The sequence below is a fragment of the Mesocricetus auratus genome, unplaced genomic scaffold, assembly GCF_017639785.1.
Source record: "Mesocricetus auratus isolate SY011 unplaced genomic scaffold, BCM_Maur_2.0 Super-Scaffold_100009, whole genome shotgun sequence".
Classification (NCBI taxonomy): Eukaryota; Metazoa; Chordata; class Mammalia; order Rodentia; family Cricetidae; genus Mesocricetus; species Mesocricetus auratus.
The window spans coordinates 41660717-41683049 of record NW_024429193.1 but is presented as its reverse complement, the minus strand read 5'-3'; the positions used below and the strand labels follow the sequence as shown (position 1 = coordinate 41683049).

Genomic DNA, 22333 nt, shown 5'->3' with positions numbered 1-22333 from the left:
TTTTTGGTTTTTTTTTTTTTTTTTCGAGACAGGGTTTCTCTGTGGCTTTGGAGGCTGTCCTGGAACTAGCTCTTGTAGACCAGGCTGGCCTCGAACTCACAGAGATCCGCCTGCCTCTGCCTCCCAAGTGCTGGGATTAAAGGCGTGCGCCACCAACGCCCGGCCTTACCTTAAAGACTTTTTACTTAATCCAGCACCCCTTTCCTGCCTGGATAGTCTCAATCACTGCCCTTATGAAAAGGCAAAAATCCCAAACATGTCCACAAACACTGTCTCTAATTCCTTTGCTCTTGTAGTCATTTCTGCCCTGATTTTATATCTTACCATTTTCTAAAACGATTTGCTGTAGGATAATGAGTATTGGAAAATAGCTTACAGTGACTTTTTGGGAACTATTAGTAACAACTATCCCAAAACAGAGAGAATCAAATTCATAAAGAAAACAATTTGGATTCTTCCACATATCGTGAGACAAACACCTATTTCTGGAGTTCTTACCTTCTACACAGATACAAACAAATCAGGTAAGGCAGGGTATAAATCAGGAAATATAAGTAAAGTAGTTCAAAGCCTTTACAACTCTGTACAAAAGGCAGAGTTATATGCCATTCTCATGGTAAAGACTTTACAGAGCCTCTCAATATAGTCACAGATTCTCAGTATGCAGAGAGAGTTGTCTTGCACATTGAGACTGCAGAATTTGTTTCTGATGGCACAGAATTAACCTCATTGTTTTTACAATTACAGGAAACCATCAAAACAGAACTCATCATATATATATAAAACACACATCAGATCCCATACAGGTCTGCCAGGTCCTCTGGCACAAGGCAATGATGAAATTGATCGTTTATTAATAGGTAATGTGGTGGAAGCTTCAGAATGTCATACGAAATACCATGTTAACAGCAAAGGTTTAAAGAACGATTTTTCTATCACCTGGCAACAAGCCAAAGAAATAGCAAGAAATTGCCCCACTTGCTCATTCTACAATCAAACTCCATTACCAGCAGGTTGTAATCCTAAAGGTATTCACAGAAATGAACTTTTGCAAATGGATGTATTTCACTTCCCAGAATTTGGCAGTTTAAAATATATACACCATACCATAGACACGTTCTCAGGCTTCCAATGGACTACTGCTCTCAGCTCTGAAAAAGCTGATTCTGTTATTACACACCTCTTAGAGGTGATGGCTGTTATGGGTATACCTAAAACAATAAAAACTGACAATGCTCCAGCATATGTCTCCAGTAAATGGGAACAATTTTTCAAATATTATAATATAAAACATGTAACTGGTATACTTTACAATCCCACAGGACAAGCAGTGGTTGAAAGATCTAATCGAACCTTAAAAGAGATGCTTCATAAACAGCAAGGGGGAACAAAGACCCCCAAACACAGGTTACATAATGCTTTGCTAGCCCTGAATTTTCTCTAATGCTAATAAAAAAGGACAAACTACAACAGAAAGACACTGGACTACAGAGAAGACTTCTGAACTGAACCAACCAATGTATTTTAAGGATGTTATGACCTCAGTCTGGAAACCAGGATATGTGTTACGTTGGGGAAGGGGTTTTGCTTTTGTTTCCACAGGAGAAGAAAAACTTTGGGTCCCATCGAAATTAATTAAGATTCTATCAGAATAGAAGAGGTCTCAGGAGGAGGAAAGATGACAGCTCATCTACAAAGTCATATTCTACCATGTACTACTATGTGTAAGGAGACCTCATAAAAGGTAAGAGAAGTGTTCTGTTTGTGTCTTTACAGGAAAACTTAGTTCTGAACAGCAAAAAAAATACTGGGCATACGGATACCTAAAGAAGAAAGGATAGCTACCCAGAGGACCATCAAACATGCAATAATACAACGTGGTATCAATGTCTAAATCTCTCTATTTTGTTATTATAATTTCTAGTTTCTTTGCTTCTTAATATGCCTTAGTCCCAATTCATCTAATTAACGCTGGCTTTAGAGTTGGATTGGCTCTCCTGCTTTAAACCCAAGCATATTGTTAAAATACAATTCAGAATTTCTGTATTATATCAAAGAGCCATTTATATAAGACAGAAGAAAACAAAAATAGTGAGGGACTGTCATCTGTGTATACTTGGTTCTTTTTCTAAAATTCTAATCTCTTTCATGTTTATTATCTTACTTAGGGTTGCCTTTCCCAGTATGCATACATATAAAAGTTAAAAATTTCTGTGCTAACATTAATTTTTGAGTTTTCCAGAGAAAAAGGGATTTCTTGACAGCAATCTTTAACTGCTTCAGAAAGAGAATGGGGATTCATTTCCTCAACTCCACCTGATTCGACTGGATGCATCTGCACTGTCCCACATCATCGACCCCACCCGACAAGCATCATCTTGAAACCAGCTTGGAACTACATCACTCGACACATCTCCAGACCACTTCAGCAGGAAGTAAATTTGAGAATTCCACGTCCCTTCTCCCTACTATTGATATTAGAGGATAGTTTACAACTGTTAGTGTTAATTTTCAATTATTTTAGGGTTGGGATTGGAAGGAGGTGTTCAGACTTAGGTATCCCTTTCAGATAAGTTTAGAATTTAGGTGGAATGGATATGTTTAGCTTAGGATAAGTAGATTATAACTTAATTAACACTCTCTAGGTATGTATGTTGTATATGTTTGAGTTTGTATCAAATTTAAATCTTCTATTTAGACTAAAAGGGGAATTGTAGGAGTGAACCCCACAAAGCTATCCACCCATGAGGGCGGGGACAAGTAAATTAGCACAGGTAGAGATAAAAGGAAGCGAAAGGAAAAAGAACCTCTCTTTTGGAAGCCAGCCACGCTTCTAACTCCTAGCTTGTGTGATCCTCTCTCTCTGTGGTAAATAAATATATTGTGTCCCCTGTAGCATCGGCTATCATCTTTAGATCTGCCAAGCAACTTCCAAACTGCTCGTGTCATTCCATACACAGTTCTCAGTCCTGACTATCGGGAATAATACGTAAAACATGCTTCCCTATGACACTTCCAGAGAATATTCACTGGTCAATCACTTGCCAAACTGTCAGTCTCCTTCACTGTTTCTTCTATCCCATCATTGTGCAATAAACACTGACATGGCCAAAGGCTTAGTCCTTATAATCTACACTTGTTTTCTACTGGTCTCATTTTACAGCCAAACTGTAAATCAACCTTTGTATATGTTCACACCTCCATGTTTGTATGTCCAGACTGGAGTTTGTACCTACAACTTGCACTGGAACGTGACATTTTATTGGGGGTATCTAAGAAGCAGCACAGGACTACTCTGCTCTCTTTCTTCCCATCAATCCTGTTGACCTACCCTCAGTACTACTCCTTCTAAAGATATTTCTGTTTCTCACATCCAATATCCAACCTACTGCAAAACTTGTTGGCTTCCCATCCAAAACATCCAAACCCAGAACTTGACCATTTTACATCATCTCCATCACTTTGAACCCACCCTAGCCACAATCAGCTCTTTTCTAGATTTTATCAATGCCCCTTGCCTGGGTTTCACATTTTTGTTTATTTTCAGTAAGTAACTAGAACGACAAGCATCCCTCTATGCCTCCAACCATTCATCAGCAGAACTCCCTTAGTCCTTACAATGATCACCATCCTGCCATGGAATGTGGCTCCTGACTTGCCACTTGATCTCACTGTTTACTCCTCCTCCTCTGTTTATTCCTCTTAGCTATTCAGCCCTCCTGTGAACTATGCTCCTTAAGATAGCCACAGGACTATTTCAGAATATTCCTTTACACTGTGTGAAGATGTGTCACTGTGATTGGTTTACTAAGGAGCTGAATAGCTAATAGCTAGGCAGGAAGAGGTTAAGCGGGATTTCCAGGCGGGGCAGGGAGGATTCGGAGGGGAAGACAGGTGAGGTTTAGAGTCAGACTCAGAGAAAGCAGCATGAACAATACAGAGAAACGAGGTAAAGAGCCATGCAACAGAACGTAGATTAAAATAAATGAGTTAATTTAACTAGTTAATAAAAAATAGTGGGACAAGCCTAAGCTAAGGCCAAGCTCTCATAATTAATGTCTCCATGTCATTATTTGGGAGCTGACGGTACAGAGAAAGACTTGTAACACAAGATGTTCTCATCACAACCCTACCAGACATCGGTGAGGCCTGTCCTTACAACCCTTACAAAATGCATTCACTTTTTTAATACAAGTATTTACGGACATGACATGACATAACAAAAAAAGCCTTGTCTTCACTGAATTTATATTTGATCAGAGCCTGGAAAAGCAGAAGACGAAAACACCAGTTGTAAGATGTAATGCCAGAGAGGAAAAACAAAGCTTATTTAGGAGGAGGCAGATACTTCAGACACCCCCAGCCTCCTTTCACTCTTACCCAAATACCTGCCACTATGTCAGGTCAGCTTATGACCAGTACATTCCAGACATACCTACATTGTCACTTCAGATCATAAGGATTCATAAAGATTACTTAGTCAATATGTTTATTATTTCTGTTCTACACTACAATCTCTCCAAGGGAAACATATTTGTCTTGTCTTTTTTGTTTTTTGTTTTTGCATTCTAGAGTCCCAGAACCTTTGTAATATCTGACAGAAAGCAAGAGGTCAATAAATATTACTGAATGAACTAAAATCCTATTAGTTCATTCCTTCTTTCAATCAAAAAACTACTATTAAATAGAACAAAAAGAAAGGAAGGAAGGAAGAAAAGAAGGAAGAAGATGGCCCTTTACAAGGAGAGGTTCTCAGTAGGGGATAAAGGGGTATCAATGTGACCTTAGGACAGTAATCACTGGCTCAAAACAATCATTTCTATTATGGCTTATTTTTCTGGAACTCAGGTGGAAGGGTTCTGTGCAATAATGATGAATTTATGGGCTAGCTTCAAGGCCTATTCTAGTAGAATAAAAAACTAGACAGACCCTAGGTTTTGAGCACAGAAAATATGCCTTTTGCTGTCCTCTGAAAGTCTTCTCATGACAAGCTCAAATTCTTGTTACTTAACATACACAAAAATGTACTTGTTCCCATTTCTCTTTGACTAACAGGTTTGTGGGGAAGAACTTAGTGTTTGTATGATTTTTACCTACAAATTAAAACTGAAGTCCAGTTTTCTTCATTGTGAAACAGTGTTGATGAAATCAGTGCTAATGATTTGCACGAGTGTTACATGCTCATCTAATATTGAACAGGTAGTTAATAAACCCACTAGAGTTTATTTCTGTTGTCAGGATCATGTGTGAATGTATGAGAAAAAATATTTCACTCACTACAAAAGCTGTTACTATAAATTATTCTGATTTACTGCAAGTATGAGTTGATTAACTCAATCCAGATGGCTCTGGGATGACTGAGAATCTACTTTTGCAAAATTCTTCTATGTATAATCTTAATAGAAAGTAAAAATATTACCCAAACATATTGTTTAATATCTTTTCACTTTAAACAAAATTGCTAATGAAAGTGAAATGGGCAAAACAGTTGGGCTCCTTTTTTATTGCTTGCCATTTTCATTACCCCAGTCTTAACATGGGGAAGACAGTAATAAGAAATGAGTAGCCCAAGGCGATGAAAAGGGAAGAGAAAAACAAAGGCGCTAGATAAATTATCTTTGCATAATCATGAGTTAATTACTCAAACTGGTATCAGTCCCCTGAGGGGATAACAGCTTTCCACAAAAGCTCAGTCCAACAGCAAAGATAAAGAAACCATTTGCTGCATCTCCCTGTCCCAGTGGGAATGGGCAGCTTGGTTCTCCAGTTCCCCATGTTCGTTTCAATTTCCTTCAAAGTAAAGAGAAGCCAAATTTCCAAGGAGTCTTCTGGCCAGTGACCTACTGCCTGATACAAAGAGATCTAGAGTTTAACCACAGGACCCATGCCAGCTATCCCAGCGGTCTGCACCTTCTTTAATGGGAAAAATAACCAGTCAATTTAACCCTCTAAGTTCACTGCCCCTGTCTCCACCTCAAAAGTTAGCCTGCTGCTCCAGGCTTGGAAAGGCTCCAAGACAAGTTAAAGTTAGACTATGGCTGTAGAAATTGTTGTTTTATTTGTATTCTCTATGGGCCAAAGCCATAGACACATTCTTGTTAGGGATTTTGACTGAACATGTTCATCTTTATCCCTTCTAAATGCAAGGGGGAGGGGGTGGCTAGAGAGATGACCCAGAGGTTCAGAGCACTGTCTATTCTTCCAGAGGACCCAGGTTCTCTCAGCACCCACATGGTGGCTCACAACCATCTGCAACTCCAGTCCCAGGGGATCTGACGCCCTCTTCTGGTCTCTGCTGACACTAGGCACACACAATGCATAGACATACAAGCAGGCAAAACACCCACACAAATAAAATAAAGTCATACAAAACTAACTTATTTTTCCGTGAGAGAGAATTAATGAAACTATACAATTAATGAAATGTACATAAATAGAATAAATTATAAGTTAAGAATAATGATATAACTGGTTAGCATGACACACCTCTTATCTCAGTGCTCTTAAAACAGGCAGGGGCAGGAAGACTACAACTTTGAAGCTACAGAGCAAGTTCAAGGCTAGCCTGGGCTACTTAATGACACTGTGATAAGAACCAAGAACTGGGGATACGGCTCAGTGTTTACTTAACACCACAAAACAAAAAGGGAAACCAAAGAAAACAGATCTGGTTTCTTTTTCTGTAAACTGTCCTGTGTAACGAATACATTAATGCCTATGATGATAACTGACACCCAGCAGGCTCTCAGTAAGTGCCAGCATTGCCACTGCTGTCATCATTGTATCCATTACTACCAGCCAGTCAATGAACACAGATACCACATGGCGTAATGAAAAATAACAAACCTGGGGATATATAAGATCCCATGGCTGTCTGCTCAGCCTGCTGAGTGTTAGGTACAGATGATAAGGAAAGATAGCTAAGAAAAAGCCTGCAGAGAAGGCAAACAAAATCAATACTCAACAAACATTAAAGCCCATTACAAAAAGGGGGAAAGGTTAGAAAGGATGGAAAACCAGAAACCCACTTAGAGAAGGGAAGATGAGCTTCTTCTGGGCATGTCACTCAAGCAGAGCAAAAGCCTGAGTAACACTGCTGCTCAGAGAAGGGGAGGGAGTGTGAACACAGGAGACAGGAGGGGGCGGAGGGTTGCTGTAATTTAGGGACTCCGACTTGTGTTGGGAGGAGGCTTTTTGATTCCTTCCTGGATATAACTGTTCCCTTCTATTTTAAGGTAAAAGAACAGAGCCCAAAAGGCAGAAGCAGGAAGCTGGGGACTCAGGAAGCTGGGGACTCAGGAAGCTGGGGGCTCAAGACTTAACCGGCATACCTATCTGGGAGAGCGAGCTAGGAAGTCTTGCCAGGAGACAACTTGCAGTAAGTAGGCTTGGCTGTCTTTTGTACTTTGAGGAATGGTGGGGGATAATGAACCTCAAACATATTCTAGAACTTTGTTTGAACAGATTTAGAACTTTTTTCTTCAAACATTATTTCTAACAAAACAATGTCTATTAAGGCTGAAATTGTAATTGTGAAGTATACCATTAAGATTGACACATGATCATGGCCAGTTTAAACAAAAGCCATAAACCATTGACTTGCTTCTAATCCAGGGTCTCACTTTCTGTTTCTAAGTAAACACAAAAACAAACTTTTCATCTCACCATTATCAACTAATAATTAATTTCGAAGTTAGCTTACATGGACACTGAGGAAGACTTTGCTGTACAAGGAGACCTAGAGCTTCAACACTGGATTACACCTAATTCCTATTCACAAAGGAGACTGAGGGGCTTCCAGCAGCTCCTCCCCATGCCACACTCAGGCACAACAAGCCTGCGTCTTTAGCAGCTCAAGAGAAATCGGTGACTCTAGAAAATGATATTAAAAATGACAAATCCCCGTGGTTCCAAAGTCACCACATACATAGATCGGGAACTAAATAGAAACATCCAATTCTCTAATTTTGGTTCTTTCAGTTTAAAGTTACCTTAATACAAGCTTTCATAAGAAATGCCTTTAACTAAAGCCCGTTCCTTACATTCTTCCTCAGGGTCAGCTGTAAGAAAGACACCAAACACACCGAGGAAACTCAGCAGGAAGCCCTCCTTCTTTAGAACGGAGACTAGACACTTTGGCTGAGAGAAAGCATCAGTGCCGTTTAGCAAATGGATTTTATTCATTTTTACATCACTTATTTTGTGTGTGGAGGTCAGGGCAATCACTTCTTGGTCCCCCATCATGGAAGGTCGGGTCATCAAGCTTGGCACTGGGGTCCTTTACCTGATGAGACCTCTCACTGTGTGTAATGACTTTCCCCCTCAAAAAAGCAGTAACCTGGCTTCACTTTGATAAGTGAGGAAGATGTAACTTAAATTACAAAGTTATCTAAGGACTTGCAGTTCATGAAATAAAATTATTTATAGCAAGCCCTGACATTTACTCACGCTACAAGGACAGGCATTGTTACTGCATAAGCAGAAAACGAAATAAATTATTTAAATAGTCTATTCTGGTATGTGAGAATAGAAAGAACGATTAAAAAATTTTAAATCACTAAGTGTATGAATAAAAATTATTTTAGAGACATGACCCCTACTTCTCCAGGGCAGGAAGGGAAAGGGCTTTGAATACCTTTACAGCAAGCCTCAAAGGGAATCCCTGGTAACTACAAGGAATGAAATCAACTAGTCAGGACCTTAGATGACAAAAAGACAAGTATTTGAAGCCCAAATATAGTTTCTGAAATCGAGGAGGCAGCTGAGGGAATGCTCAAACACAGCCATTTCCAGAGGCCAGGGTTAAGGCTTTGGAAGCCTCCCGTGTTCCTGCGGTTACAGCTTCAGTAGTCCCAATAGGCAGCTACTGCTGTGAGCCCAGTTCTCGAACTATAAAATGCATTCTTCTTCATGGGAAAAATGGATGCAGTGACAAAGCCAAGAGTGCAGGGTGTCCTAGATGCTCACAGAAGCCCCGCTGCGAGGGTAGGAGGCACTAGAAAACACAGAATAAAGGAGAGGACCCGGTCTGGAGGGGCCAGCAAGCAGAAGGTCACTGCCATGCTGCTGTCCTTTTGTCCCCGAAACATGGAGCCAGTACGAGAAGTATTCAGATACCCAGCATAGGCCTCCAAGGCTCCTTATGAAAGCCACGATGACACACATTCACAGAGATGAGGGGCATTTATATACTGTGACTGCTCAGAAAGCTGTTAAAATTCTGAACAACTGGTACCAGCACACACTATAGCAGAGTCTTTGCTGCATCTAAGATTGGGATTATGTAAATCCTAATTAACACTAGATCTGTCAGTAATTCATTCATAAGGAACCTAAGCATGTGTGTCTCTCATCAGGAGGCAGAATCTCTAATTTATGTAATGCCTTGAATTTAACTCACTGCATATTATATTCATGCCCGAAGATGTAAAGGGAGAGAAAGACAGAAGTATGTATCCAGTGATGCACACATCATAGAAAAGTGTTTCTGCTTAGAGGAATGTTTAGACTCCAGTCAACAATACTAACTAAAGTGGGAGGCCCTGAGTCAATACCCAGGACTGCAAAAAAAATAAAAGGAAGAAAGGAGGGAGGGGGAGGGAGGGAGGGGGGGAAGGGAGGGGGGAGGGAGGGAGGGAGAGTGAGGGAGGCTGTTAAGAAAAATAAGGACTTTCCAAATTTCACTCAGATTGGAGAACAATGTTTATTCTTTTAGTTTAGTAGTTTCAATATTTGATTTGTTAAATGTAAGGTATTTAAAGCTAGCAGATACAGAGAATTGTAAGACTCTTAAAAGAGGTTTGTAACAAGTCTTACCTGTGTAAAAATATTATGTGTTTGGCTTAAGATCCACCTGGCGTCAGCATCTGGGGCTACTAGGAGCTTCAAGGTCCCAACGTAAACATCAGAACAGAGCGTCCAGAAGTGCTGTTCTTGTAAGCTATAAACTCCTTGTAACTGTTGCACCTGAAACACCGGGCAGACATCAGCATCAAGATCAAGACAGTAACCTCCCACCTACAAACAACCATGTAGCAACAGAAAAAAGGGACGTCAGAAAAGATGCCTATGGAGTACTCATGTTCCGGTGACATTGAGACGGGATGGGGAAAGAGAATGAACCAACACTTATAAAAATCTGTCAAGACATCTGAGAGTACCTAGAGGGAAGTTTTAACTTCGCAAATAGATCAGAAGTACAGCTGGGTTACAGAGCTAGAAAAAGAATGACACAGTAGACCACAGAAAAAAGGGCTGGAAATAAAGGACAGAAATGAACACATACTTAGAAACGATAGAATTCATTACACAGAAAAGGTTCCTTGAAAAGGTTAATAGACCAGAGGGACATTTCTTTTATTAAAGATACAATTCTGAATATCTACACAAAATGGACATATTTGCAAATACAGGAAATGCAGTTAAAAAAAAGTATTAAAGTGAAATGACTATTTTCTGTTTTCTGATTTTGTAGTTCCCTAATTCCTTTTCTGGCTATTCTACCTGTCTCTGAATGCGGAGGTGAAAACAGAGCTATATCATCTCCCAGGGTCACTGCATGCCTTCTCAATGATTCAGACATTCTTCCGTCCTCTTGTCCCCCACCCCTAAGAACCTGACCCCTGGCCTGCACATGCTGGGTAGCACTCTTCCCCTGAGCTACTTTGCTGGCCTGGCTTTAAATCTTTTCAGTTCTATCAGTGCCCACGATGCCAGATGTGCTGCCTAGCTGTCATCCTCCGTAATGTCTGCTCAGTATTTCAATCTTAATGGGTTATAAACAGAATCTTACTTTGGAATTAACTCCCCGCTCTCAAACACTTCCATCCTAGTGTCAGCCTTCCCCTTCATTAATGCAACCCTCCTCCAAAAACACACTGCAATGTGTTTGCTTCCATCTTACTGCCATGACAGTAGTCTCAGCCAGCTTTCCCCAAAACATGTTCTCTACACAGGACAATCTTGTTAAAGCACACAATCCATTACATTCCTGCTGCACCAAAGCATTCCAGATCTTCCCACTGCGAGTGAAGTCTAAGCCTCTTAGCATGACCAAGACCTCTAACATCTGGTCCTTGCCTTCTTTCCAACCTTTCAATCACTTTCCCCTTTACTTACGATGCTGCAGCCACAAAACCTGTTTTGCTAGTCTCCAAATACACTAAATTAGTTCCTGTCATAGTGGCCTCACATTAGTGGTTTTGTGTGTGTGTGTGTGTGTGTGTGTGTGTGTGGCATTCTGGAACATTCTTCTTAAGGATTTGTATATGACTGGACACTTTCCTTGCTGAATCTGATGTAGTCATCCACATCTACTACATTCTCATTTCATTTCTTACAGTGCACATCACGGACATTTTCCTGCCCTCAGCATCACTTAACATTTGTGTGCCCACTAGACTGTGGGCTCCTTGAGAGCACAGTGTCTTTCTTTGTTCACCATCTGTCTCTAGTATCTCAGAAGCGCATCTGCTACACAGTAGGTGCCACAAAAACAAAATAAAACACAACAAACAGAACACACCGAGGGGTGGGAGGGATGGTTTCAGCAGTTAAGAGCACTTGCTCTTCAGAGGACGGAGCTCCTTTCCCAGCAGCCACAGCAGGCAGCTCACAACTGCCTGTAACTCCAGTTCCGGGGGCTCTGATGCTCCTCCTGTCCTCAACAGGCACCTACACACATGTGGTATACATATACAGGAACACACACACACACACACACACACATAGAAACAGGTAATTTTAACTACACTGATGAGGTGGTGTGAAGGAGAATGGTCCCGACAGGCTCATTTGTTTGAATGCTCAGTCCCCAGAGTGTGGGAAGGATTAGGAGGTGTGGCCTTGTTGGAGGAGGTGTGTCATTGGGAGTGGCCTTTGAGGTTTCAAACAACCACATCTGGCCCAGTGTATGTATGTCTCTGTCTCTACCTGCAGGTCAGGATGTAGCTGTCTCTTAGCTACTGCTCTAGATCTTGCCTGCCTGCCTACTGCCATGCTCCCTGCTACGATAACAGTCTAAGCCTCTGAAACTGTAAGCCAGCCCCAATTAAATGCTTTCTTTTCTAAGAGTTGCTTTGGTCATGGTGTCTCTCACAGCAATAGAAGAGTGAATAAGACAGTTACAATTCAATTTCTAGATGAGTACAGTATACACATTTTCTTTAATAAAGTTTAATGTTTTCTAATGAATTTGCTTGGGTTTATATGAATGACAATCATGTAACCATGCAGTCTTGGGAGAAAGGTCAAATTATATGTACATGCTACCCATATTTATGCAAGATGAAAACCCTAACATTTAGCCGGCGTTGGTGGCGCACGCCTTTAATCCCAGCACTCGGGAGGCAGAGGCAGGCGGATCTCTGTGAGTTCGAGGCCAGGCTGGACCGACAGCCTCCAAAACAGAGAAACCCTGTCTCGTAAAACCAAAAAAAAAAAAAAAGAAAGAAAAGAAAAAGAAAACCCTAACATTTTGGAAACAACATACAATCCAATGATTTGCAAAACTTACCCTCTGATAGCATTGGGGAAGTGTATTTTCCAATGAGGGAGGAGTTCTTTGCATTAATATTCCAACAGACTCTCTTAAAAGAGGAATAACACTAAAGGAGGGAAAAAAAAACCTTATTAAGCCACATTTTAATAACACCTGTTTGCAAAAAAAAAAACAAAACAAAACAAAAATCCCTGTTTGCAAGATGGTAATAATATACTTCCTTAAAGAACAGAATATGATTTATTAGAATTTCAGGAAAAAATAATTACTGGTCTTTGTTCCACATTTCTCATAGACTCAGAAAGCTATTAGAGCAAAGGAGCTAGAGAGAATACATACATTAATATAATCGTTGATTGATCTACATTTCTAAATCTGGTTAATTACCAGTCATACTAAAAAAAGTGTGTGTGTGTGTGTGTGTGTGTGTGTGTGTGTGTGTGTGTGTGTGTGTGTAACCATGCACTTGTGCCTGTGGGTGACTGAGAAGTCTAGAAAAGGGCTTCAGATCCCCTGGGGCTGTCAGTTGTGAGTCACCTAATGTAGGATCTGGGAACTTAACTCTGCTGTGCAAGAGCAGCAAGAGCTCATAACAGCTAAGCCAAATACACGAGTCCTATTAGACATATTTTCATTATTTAAAATACAGAGTAGCCTGGTTACTCCCACAGATGGATGAGGATTCTTCTAGGAATGGGTTGACATAGATAATCTTCACTCAACACTCCGTTTACTGCTTTAGTTTATTTGGATGACCATGTTTAAACAAAACTATTAACAGCACAAAGGTGACATTAGTGCAATAACCCTCTAATCAAGCTGGACACCAGATTCACCTTGGAGATCATTTTCCTTTAGTTTGCCATGCTGAACCAGAATATCTAAGGAAGGTCCAGACATCTACAGGTCTACAAAGCTTTGCAGGTGACTCTGGTGAGTCAGAGGGTGACACTCTGCTCTACTGTAGGCTACAGACTAAGGGGAGAGGTCACTGCCCTTAACAACTGACGCCAGTTCTCACTTTAAACCTCATGTAATCTCTAAACGTCAAATGCAGAATTCTCTTGGAAGCAGCTGCAGGAGGTGGGGCCCATGGGAATTCAAGCCTGTGATCTCAAAGTATCTCACAGAGAAATGGAAATGGAACTAACTGTGCCTTAAGGACTCGTATTTCTAACACGAGAAGAGATACTAGAGCAGACCAAGAGGAACAGGGACAATGTTTGGCTCACCATCACATTCAGAAGTGTGACTAAAGGATTTGAGATCTTTCTGACAGATGAGAAGGAGGGGAACTACTAATGCAGACCAAAGGAACAGGGGCTTTGTCTTGCTCACCATCATATTCCCAAGGAGGCCTAGTAAAGTGCTGGTCACCAAGTATGCCCGTGATAAGTGTTGGCTGAATGACTGAAAGATACACAGATACCGGGCATTTTAGAATCTAGATTAAAGAAAAGGACACAGAAAAAGAATTAGAAGTGTGCTCCCCAACTTTTAAGTAGAGCGATTCTTGAGTACAGAAGAATGGCAATGGGAACAAAGACAGAAGGAGATTAAGCAGGCAGAAGTCACAGGGATCTTACAGTATAGTGAAGCCACAGCCACAGCCAGGGTGAGGACTGGCCACTTCACTAAAGTATGGAGGCAAGGGAGCAGCAAGGGTGACATTTTCAACCTGGACAGGAGCTTTTGTCACATTTAAGTAAAACATATTTGTGTAGTAAGACAGCTACAGGAATGAAGAATTAAATATCATCTGTGACTCCTTCTTAACCCTTACAGCCTTCATACTCTATAAATTAATAAGATGTCTTACCACTACACCCAAGACAGTTTTTAATAGTTCATCCTAGTCCATAGCCACAGTGATTTCCAGACCTTTCACCTGGATTATTACATTAGCCTCCTAAGTGTTCCTTGTCACCTAATCTTACTCCTTAAGTCTGCTTGGTAGGCAGCTTCAACGATGGCTTCCAAGCCCCTTGGGATTCATGTTGCCATGTGATCTTTCCTCTAAAATGTGCTAGAGGGAGACCTAACAGCTTGCTACTAACGGACAGCGAATGGATAAATGGCAAGTGATGAGATGCTGCTTCCTGACTAGCTGTGGCACTCTGGTCTCTGACCCGCCTTCCACTTTCACTCTCACAGCCACCACATTGTGAGCTGTTTCATCAAGAGACCCATGGATCAAGAGAAGAAGGGGCACGTCTGGAGAGGAACTGGAATCCAGTCCACTGGCCCCAAACAACAGGAGGCTGTCAGCAGCTGCCTGAGAGAGGCTAGAAGGGCTTCTCCCTCAGCTGACCTTGCAATGACTGCAGTCGGGCTGACAACTTGATTGCTGCCTTGTGAGAACTCCAGTTAGCCATGCCCACAGCCTCCTGAGCTACAGAGACTAGAAGATAATAACGCATGTTAGCTACTAGGTTTCTATGGGATCTATTATGCATCTATATATAACAGCTACCTTCTATAGAGCTATGAGGTTAAGCCACAGAAAACAAGCACTGGATCCTATGTCCCCGACTAACTAGTGGGTCAAAAGCTCCCCACTTCCTAGGGGATGAGATGTAAACTCTGCAACATGGTAGTATTTTGGGGAAGAGAAGGGAGGTCCCTAATCCCTCTACCTTTACCTCCTCTCAATTCCTGCTCCTTTACCATGTGCCGTTCCCTTCTGTCATGCTATGGTTAATGCTATCATCTCTGCCTAGAATGTTCTTAGGTGACCTTTCTTTCAGCTTCTATTATTTCTTTAAAACTCAAGCCTGACTTCCTTTGGGGTAGATTTCCTGATCATGAACTGTCCTCTGAACTATGAGATGTCTACTCTTCACTCCTATAAAAACATGAATGATGTGTCATGGTGGCACATGCCTGTAATCCCAGCATTCATGAGTATGGGGCCAGATTGGGACACCTAGAAAGACTGTCTCAGAGAGAGAGAAAAATATCAATGGTATCTATGGGATTGTTGTACTGTAACATCATCAAGTTGCTTTCCTCTCTACATACTGAAGGGCACCTTTATAGATTAGGACTTACATTTGTGTCTCCAGCATTTCAGTGTTTGGTATATAAATATGTATGGAACAAAATGTACAGCTAAATCCACTGAATAAAATAAATTCAAGGAGTACATTCTAGGACAGGGAAAATTACTAAACCTTTTGGAATGGATGAAATTATTAACAGAGAAAATGTACTAATGCAGACAGGAAAAGCTCAGTAAATGAAACACATGGCAATAGGAAAAGGCATCTCCAGTAGATTACACATCACAATGAAGAAAAAATAAAAATAGAAGGCCATTATAAAACAATACAATACTGCTCTAGGCCTTTCCATCACACATTTTTGGGAGTAAGGTTAAGTCAGAGAAGGTTGGAAAAGAAAAGCAACTAGAGGAAGAATCAAGGAGTTGGATAATTAAGAATATTGGCTATTAATTAATACACTTACACTGAAGAGCAACACCTGTTTCTATCCATCATATATACTATTAAGATATATGAAGATTCCCTGGGCAAAATAAAGGAGCAGGAGCAAAGAAATGAGAGTGACTAATGTAAGACCAATCTACACCTTTTCTTCCCTCCATCGTCATTTCTCAAGAGAAAGAAAGGGTAAGAGAGAAAAGGCTTACATACTTAAAGGGTCAGTTGTTAGCCTTACGAATCGGGCTCTTCTAAGAAAACTGGAATGGCTACCAAGTCACAACAAGCACCCAACTGCAGCACATGGACACACCACATATCTTTCCTAACAATGATTTGAAAGGGTGTCAGGGTGTCAGCTGTAGGGGCTGTGGAAGGACACCAAACAGCTGGGCAAAAACGGTGCTTGTTCACTTACAGGAGGAGATGCAATTCAGAACCAAGGTCATTTTCGAAGTCCATAAAATGTAAAAGTCTTCTAAATTGTGTTTAGCTCAGGAGTTTCTGTCCATATTTTCCTGATTAACTATCATAACGGGAAATCATAAAATGGATTTCAGCATGTATCTATCTAGCCATAATGAAAGGATATGGGGGAAAGGGCAAGCTTAGCAAATTCCTGACTGAGGTAAGACTGAGCACTGCATCCAAACCCTGCAGGGAGAGGAAGAGCAAGCATCTGGAAACAGTCAGGCGCTCGCTTCTGGTTGACTAACTCAATTCTAGCTTTCACGATAGAACACTATTTTCCTTTCATAAATGACAAGGGATGACTCATATAAGCATGAATTTACCAGTAAAACAAAGTAATGATTTCATTCTTCAAAAGCAAAACATAAATCTATAATCATACTACAAACATAAAAATTAATCCCAAAGCCTTTTAACAGGTTAAATGAGCAACATTAGTCTGTGCTGGCAAGTAACTTTGCAATGAAAATAAATCCAAGTTTTATTGCACATACAGCTTTTAGGGAAAGATCACATTTCAACAGTAAATTAAATAATCTATATCAGTAGCTTTGAATAAAGTAAACAATGGACTGGGGTTGGTGAGATGGCTCAGCGGTTAGCATGCAGAATGAGTAGAACTGAGTTTAGTTCCCAGCACCTATACGTCACAAGTGTCTATAGTTTCAGCTTGGGGAACTCTGATGCCCCTTCTGGCCTCCATGGGCACTCACACACACAGACACACTTAGATACATACAAATAAAAAAATGTAGGGTGTCTGGAAAGATGGCTCAAAGATGAAGAGCACTTTGTTACTCTGGAAAAGACCAGCATCCACATAGTGGCTAACTCTCAGGAGTCTAATGCCCCCTTGTGGTGTCCTTGGGCACCAGGCATGCAGTGGGAACACATAATCTACGCATGTAGGTAAACACTCGAACACTTAAAATAAAGAAATCTTGAGATCTTTTAAAGGGTATACACATTATGAAAACTTGTGAAGAACAACCACAGTTAATTAAAACTTCAGAGATTAAGTAATTAAATCTGAGAACAAATATCTAGAAATAATTAAAACCCAATTCTTAGGCTGCGTATGGTGGCACACACCTTTGATCCCAGCACTTGGGAAGCAGAGGCAGGTGGTCTCTATGAGTTCAAGGTCAGCCTGGTCTACAGAGTGAGACCCTGACTCAGGAAAGAGACCGAGGGGGGGGGAGAGGAAAGGAGGAATAAAAGTCCCTCAAATCCACATGATTCTTGAGGCAACCTTGAGAACTGGTTTATTGGTTTATTTAATGAATGCTTCCTTCTCATCATTAAGGGTTTTTTTTAATAATCTATAAATGTGGAGAGAACAGAGGAAATTTTAAATTAATGTAAAGATCAAGTGTAAATGTCTGTGTAATAAAAGAGCTGACAACAACATATCTGGTGTTCACAGAGGACAGAGAGGGCACTGGAGTCCCTGGAACTGGAGTTACAGAGGTGGTGGGGCCTCTTCAAGAACAGAAAGTCCTCGTAACTAATGAGCCATCTCTCCAGGCCCACTCAAACCTTCAAATGACAAAGGAAGACAAAGACATTCAATCTCTGCATGGTACACGTAGACACACAGTTGTTCATCACAGATGATTACTGATAATCTTAAATTTCATAAACCTAGTACAGAACACATCCCTCAAAGTGCCCCACCTGGGGACATGGTTTATGTATAACTAACTATACTAAACCTCTGGGTCCTGGGATCTAAATCAAAACACAGTACAGTGAGTGTTTCTTACTCAGTAATGAGGACAATAACAGACACTATGGACCCCCTCCCCCACCAGGCATGAAGAGATTGCCCCTTTCCTAAGCATCTGGGGCATAGTTATAACACTTTATGTTTCTATTTTTTGGAGCAAAAATATCAGCCTATAACATCAAATTAGTAAAGAGTAATATTTTCATTTACATAGCACTTAATAGTTTTTAAAGTGATTTCATGAAAACTTTGCAATTTCATTCTCACAACAGTCCAAAGTAACCCTAAGAGAATATTGGGACCACAGCGTTTCAGATCCTGGGGATCACTGAGACCCAACTCTCTCCTTTTATAAACAGCAAAAACAACAGAGGGAGGTTAAAACAGCTTGCGGTTTGTTAGAGCTGGGTAAGAAGCTGTTAGTGACAGAAAGCCAAGGGAAGCTTCTGAAAAGCCTGCAGCAGCTTCTCGTCAGTTAGGTCTCCCAGGTCGAGTCCAACCACACTCACTTTATTCCCAAGACCTGGCGTTGTGGTCTGAACATAGTGTGCACTTAGCACCTATCAAATTATGGACTGAATGAACAAATAACACTTTGGAGGAGACGGTTCAGTGGGTAAAGAAGATGCAAGTATGAGGACTTGTGTTTGAATCCCCAGAAGCCGTATCGAGCAGGATGCAGCAGAGCACACCTGCAATCCCAGTGACCCTGAGACAAGATGGGGGTGGAACTAGGAGAATCACCAGAAGCTTGTGGGCTAGCTAGTCTGCGATATGCAGGGCGAGCAACAAGCACACCCAACTTCAACAAGGTATCAGGCAAGGACCAACACAAGATGCTGCTGTCTGATCCCCATATGAATGTGTAGTAAGTGTTCACATGCCTTTACATACACAAACTCACAAACACAGACATATGCCACACATGAACATATGCAAAATACACAGACAAGGTAAACAAATCAATAGCTAATGAAGAATAGTTGGAATACAAGATATCTTTTATTTATACAGCACTGAACCCTTCAAGAACCACCAATTCCATGAATCTCAAAAAAGAACCTCTAGTAAACAGAAGGCAAGGCAGCATTTCCTTGAATGTTTATATACAGGTGAGAAAGAATTCTATTTAGGAATATTCAACACTTTCAGATCTTGATGTATATTTATTATTTTTGTGTGTTTGAGTCAGGGTCTCAAATAGCCAAGGCTGCCCTGGAACTCCTTAGTAGCTGAGAATGATTCTGAACAGGATCCCCCCAGTCCCCACCTCCTAAACTTTGAGATTATAGGCATGACTATGGCCCACTTCAATTTGTTATCTTTTTTTTTCTAAGTTTTTTTTTGGTTTATTTACTTTTACACGTGTATTAAACTTAGGAGACACATGGTATCAAAAAGATAATGAGACTTGGAGGAACCAGCTATCTGTAACCAAGTAGTGGCTTCCGTCTTGCTTTCCCTCCATCTGATAATGAGCTCAATGGAACCAGTTAGCATGACAAAGAGCACACCCCAGTAGTAAGGGAACATAGATATGGAAGGGGCCATAGTCAAGCTTCGCACAGCCTTCTTTTGTAGGTAGGCAGGCCATTAACCATGTCCAGTGTGGCAGGTTTTAGACTGTATAAATGATAACTCATTTGAATGGCAAACAACAAATTACATGGTAAATTTCTACTTTAAAGGTAGAAAAGTTGAGACACAGAGAGGCTAAGTGACTTGCTCAAGGTCACATATCTAAATGTAAAAATTTCAGGTAGGCTCCACTTCTAGTGCTTTTAAAGCATCTGAGATGTCACAGGAATAGCTTTCTAGTTCTTCTAAGGCACTATTCTCTACAGAAAAGACATGCCTTTCAAATGTGTATGAGGCCTGGAAGACTAAAAGAAATGGAACAGCTTGGGGGCATTTGAATGGAGAAGTGACCCAAAAGGACCTTAGCAGTGTGCAGTGACAGCAATGTGGGGCACTTCTCACACCTGAGCACCGATCAGAAGCAAACCCCCAACCCTGTGACAACTGCTTAGTGCCGATTCCAGAAGCCACACATTGGCTACAAGTAAAGTTCACATGTGAAGTAAAAAGCAAAGGAATATATTTTTAATTCTTGAAAAATAGGAAACTACCCAGAACGTGTGTTATAGAGACCCTCCAAGTGGGTTTCTAATTGCTATCCTGCACTGGGTTCTGGTTACCCTGTAATGTTGAGTAGCAGAGATATAGATGAAATCATGTTTTCAAAGGACCAATGAAGCAAAAGAACAAGGTAGCATTCGTGCAGACTGAATCTAAGCAGCAGGTGATTTTAGACTACACATAGATTAATATCAAACATTAAAACAGCAGAACTAAAGGTCATCTTTTCTTCTCGCAGCGAGTAATGAAGGATACCGTAATGTGTTTTCTTCCTTCTAAATTTTGCTAATTTTTCAATGGCTAAAACTGTTGACAGTTCTCATACTGGATGTCACGGGGCCACCAAGATGCTCAGGAGGTAAAGGTGTTTACTTGCAAGCCCAGTGACATGAGTCTAAGTCCTGAAACCCACAGGAAAATGGCAAGAGAGAATTGTTTCCACAAATTTGTCCTCTGACTGTCATCACATCCACACAGCGGCACACTCACCTCACACACATTATACAAATGTACAATAATAAAATAAAATTTACAGGAAAAGGATATTAAAATGTATTTAAAGTCTCATTTCAAACACCCTCCCTTCTGTCTTCCTAGAGGTAGCTATATTTACTTGGGTTTTGTTTTATTTCCCTCTACTGTCTTTTTTTCTCATAAAATATGTAGACTATGCTTGTTGTTATATATTGTTATTATATAAATGACTGCAGTGCTCTTACAGAACATATGCTATACATCTCACACATGGCAATAGTCAGTGCTTTTCAGGGGTTATCCTCTTCTCAGAATATTGTATCTTGGAAACCACACCACATCCCCAGACATCATCTATAGTCTTTCTTTTTTAGAATTCTCTTGCACAGAACTTTCTTACCGACAAATATCTGTTCTATTTCCAATATTTTGCTATTACAAATGTAACCACCAGAATAATTTTATGAATATAACTTTTTATGTTTTTGTCAATTTACCTCTGGGTTACATCCCTAGATGTGGAATTGCTTGATTATACAAATGCCAGCATTACAACATTTCTCTTTACAGGGACAGTTTTTATTACTATCTGCAGTACGTTAAAAGGCCTATTCTGCCCATATCCTTACCACAAGATTGGAAATTAATCCTGATGAGTAAAACATGCTGTCTCATTGCAGTTTGAATCTGTCTTTGTTGTTGTTTTATGAGCCATTTGTTTCTGAACTCATTGGTCTGCTCCCTAAGTTTATCTGCTTTTTCAGGCAAGTCACTTTTACACATTTTATTCTTTAGAAGAGTTTTCTTAGCTCTTCTGTGCTTGTCTTCCCTAACTGACCTTAAAATCAGCTTTTACTAACTCTTTCCCAAAGCGGAAGGAAGGCAGGCAGGCAGGAAGGAGGAGAAAGAGGAGGAGGGAAGGTGGGGGAGGTAGAGAGAGAGGAAGGGATGGGGGTGGGGGGGCAGGGAGAGACCTGATTGAATTTTTATTATTAGAAGTTGTTGCGGAACATTTCTTTACACTGTGTTAAGATGTGTCACTGTGATTAGTTTAATAAAGAGCTGAATGGTCAATGGTTAGGCAGGAGAGAACAGGCAGGATTTCTGGGGAAGAGAGAGAGAATTCTGGGAAGAAGAGAGGCAGAGATGCCAATGAGATTGGGAAGAAGTCAGACATATGGTACAGAGCAGAGGTAACCGGACCGTGTGACAGAACGTTCATTAACAGAAACAGGTTAATTTGAGTTATAAGAGTTAGTTGAGGACAAGCCGTTAAAATAAAGGCAAAACTTTATAATTAATAAATAAGGCTTCATGTCCTTATTTGCAGGCTGGTGGTCCCAATGAAAAAGTACTACTAACAAGAAGTTTCAAGTTTGTAAATAAGCATAAGAACAACTGGCATGGTTATGATGTTGATTCTTGGATAGTGTTACAGATCTGCTACAGTCTGCTTTCGTGGTTTTTAGAAATGCTAATCTCCTCCTGTAATTTTTAGATATTTTATCTCCACATTGCCTTTGTTGTTAGTTATAATACTTAATTGTTTTTTTTGGGGGGGGTTGTGTTTTCAGTGCT

At 40.6% G+C, this 22333-nt stretch overlaps 1 protein-coding gene across 1 annotated transcript in view; it reads right to left on the bottom strand.

Moving 5' to 3' along the window:
• Slc30a7 (solute carrier family 30 member 7) overlaps positions 1-22333 on the bottom strand; it is a 70748-nt gene that overhangs the window by 6316 nt on the left and 42099 nt on the right. Inside the window, exons 9-10 of the mRNA XM_040751992.1 lie at positions 12515-12605; positions 9817-9966 (exon numbers count right to left, since the gene is read on the bottom strand). Of these exons, the coding sequence (XP_040607926.1) occupies positions 9817-9966; positions 12515-12605 (241 nt within the window). The remainder of the gene's footprint in view (positions 1-9816; positions 9967-12514; positions 12606-22333) is intronic.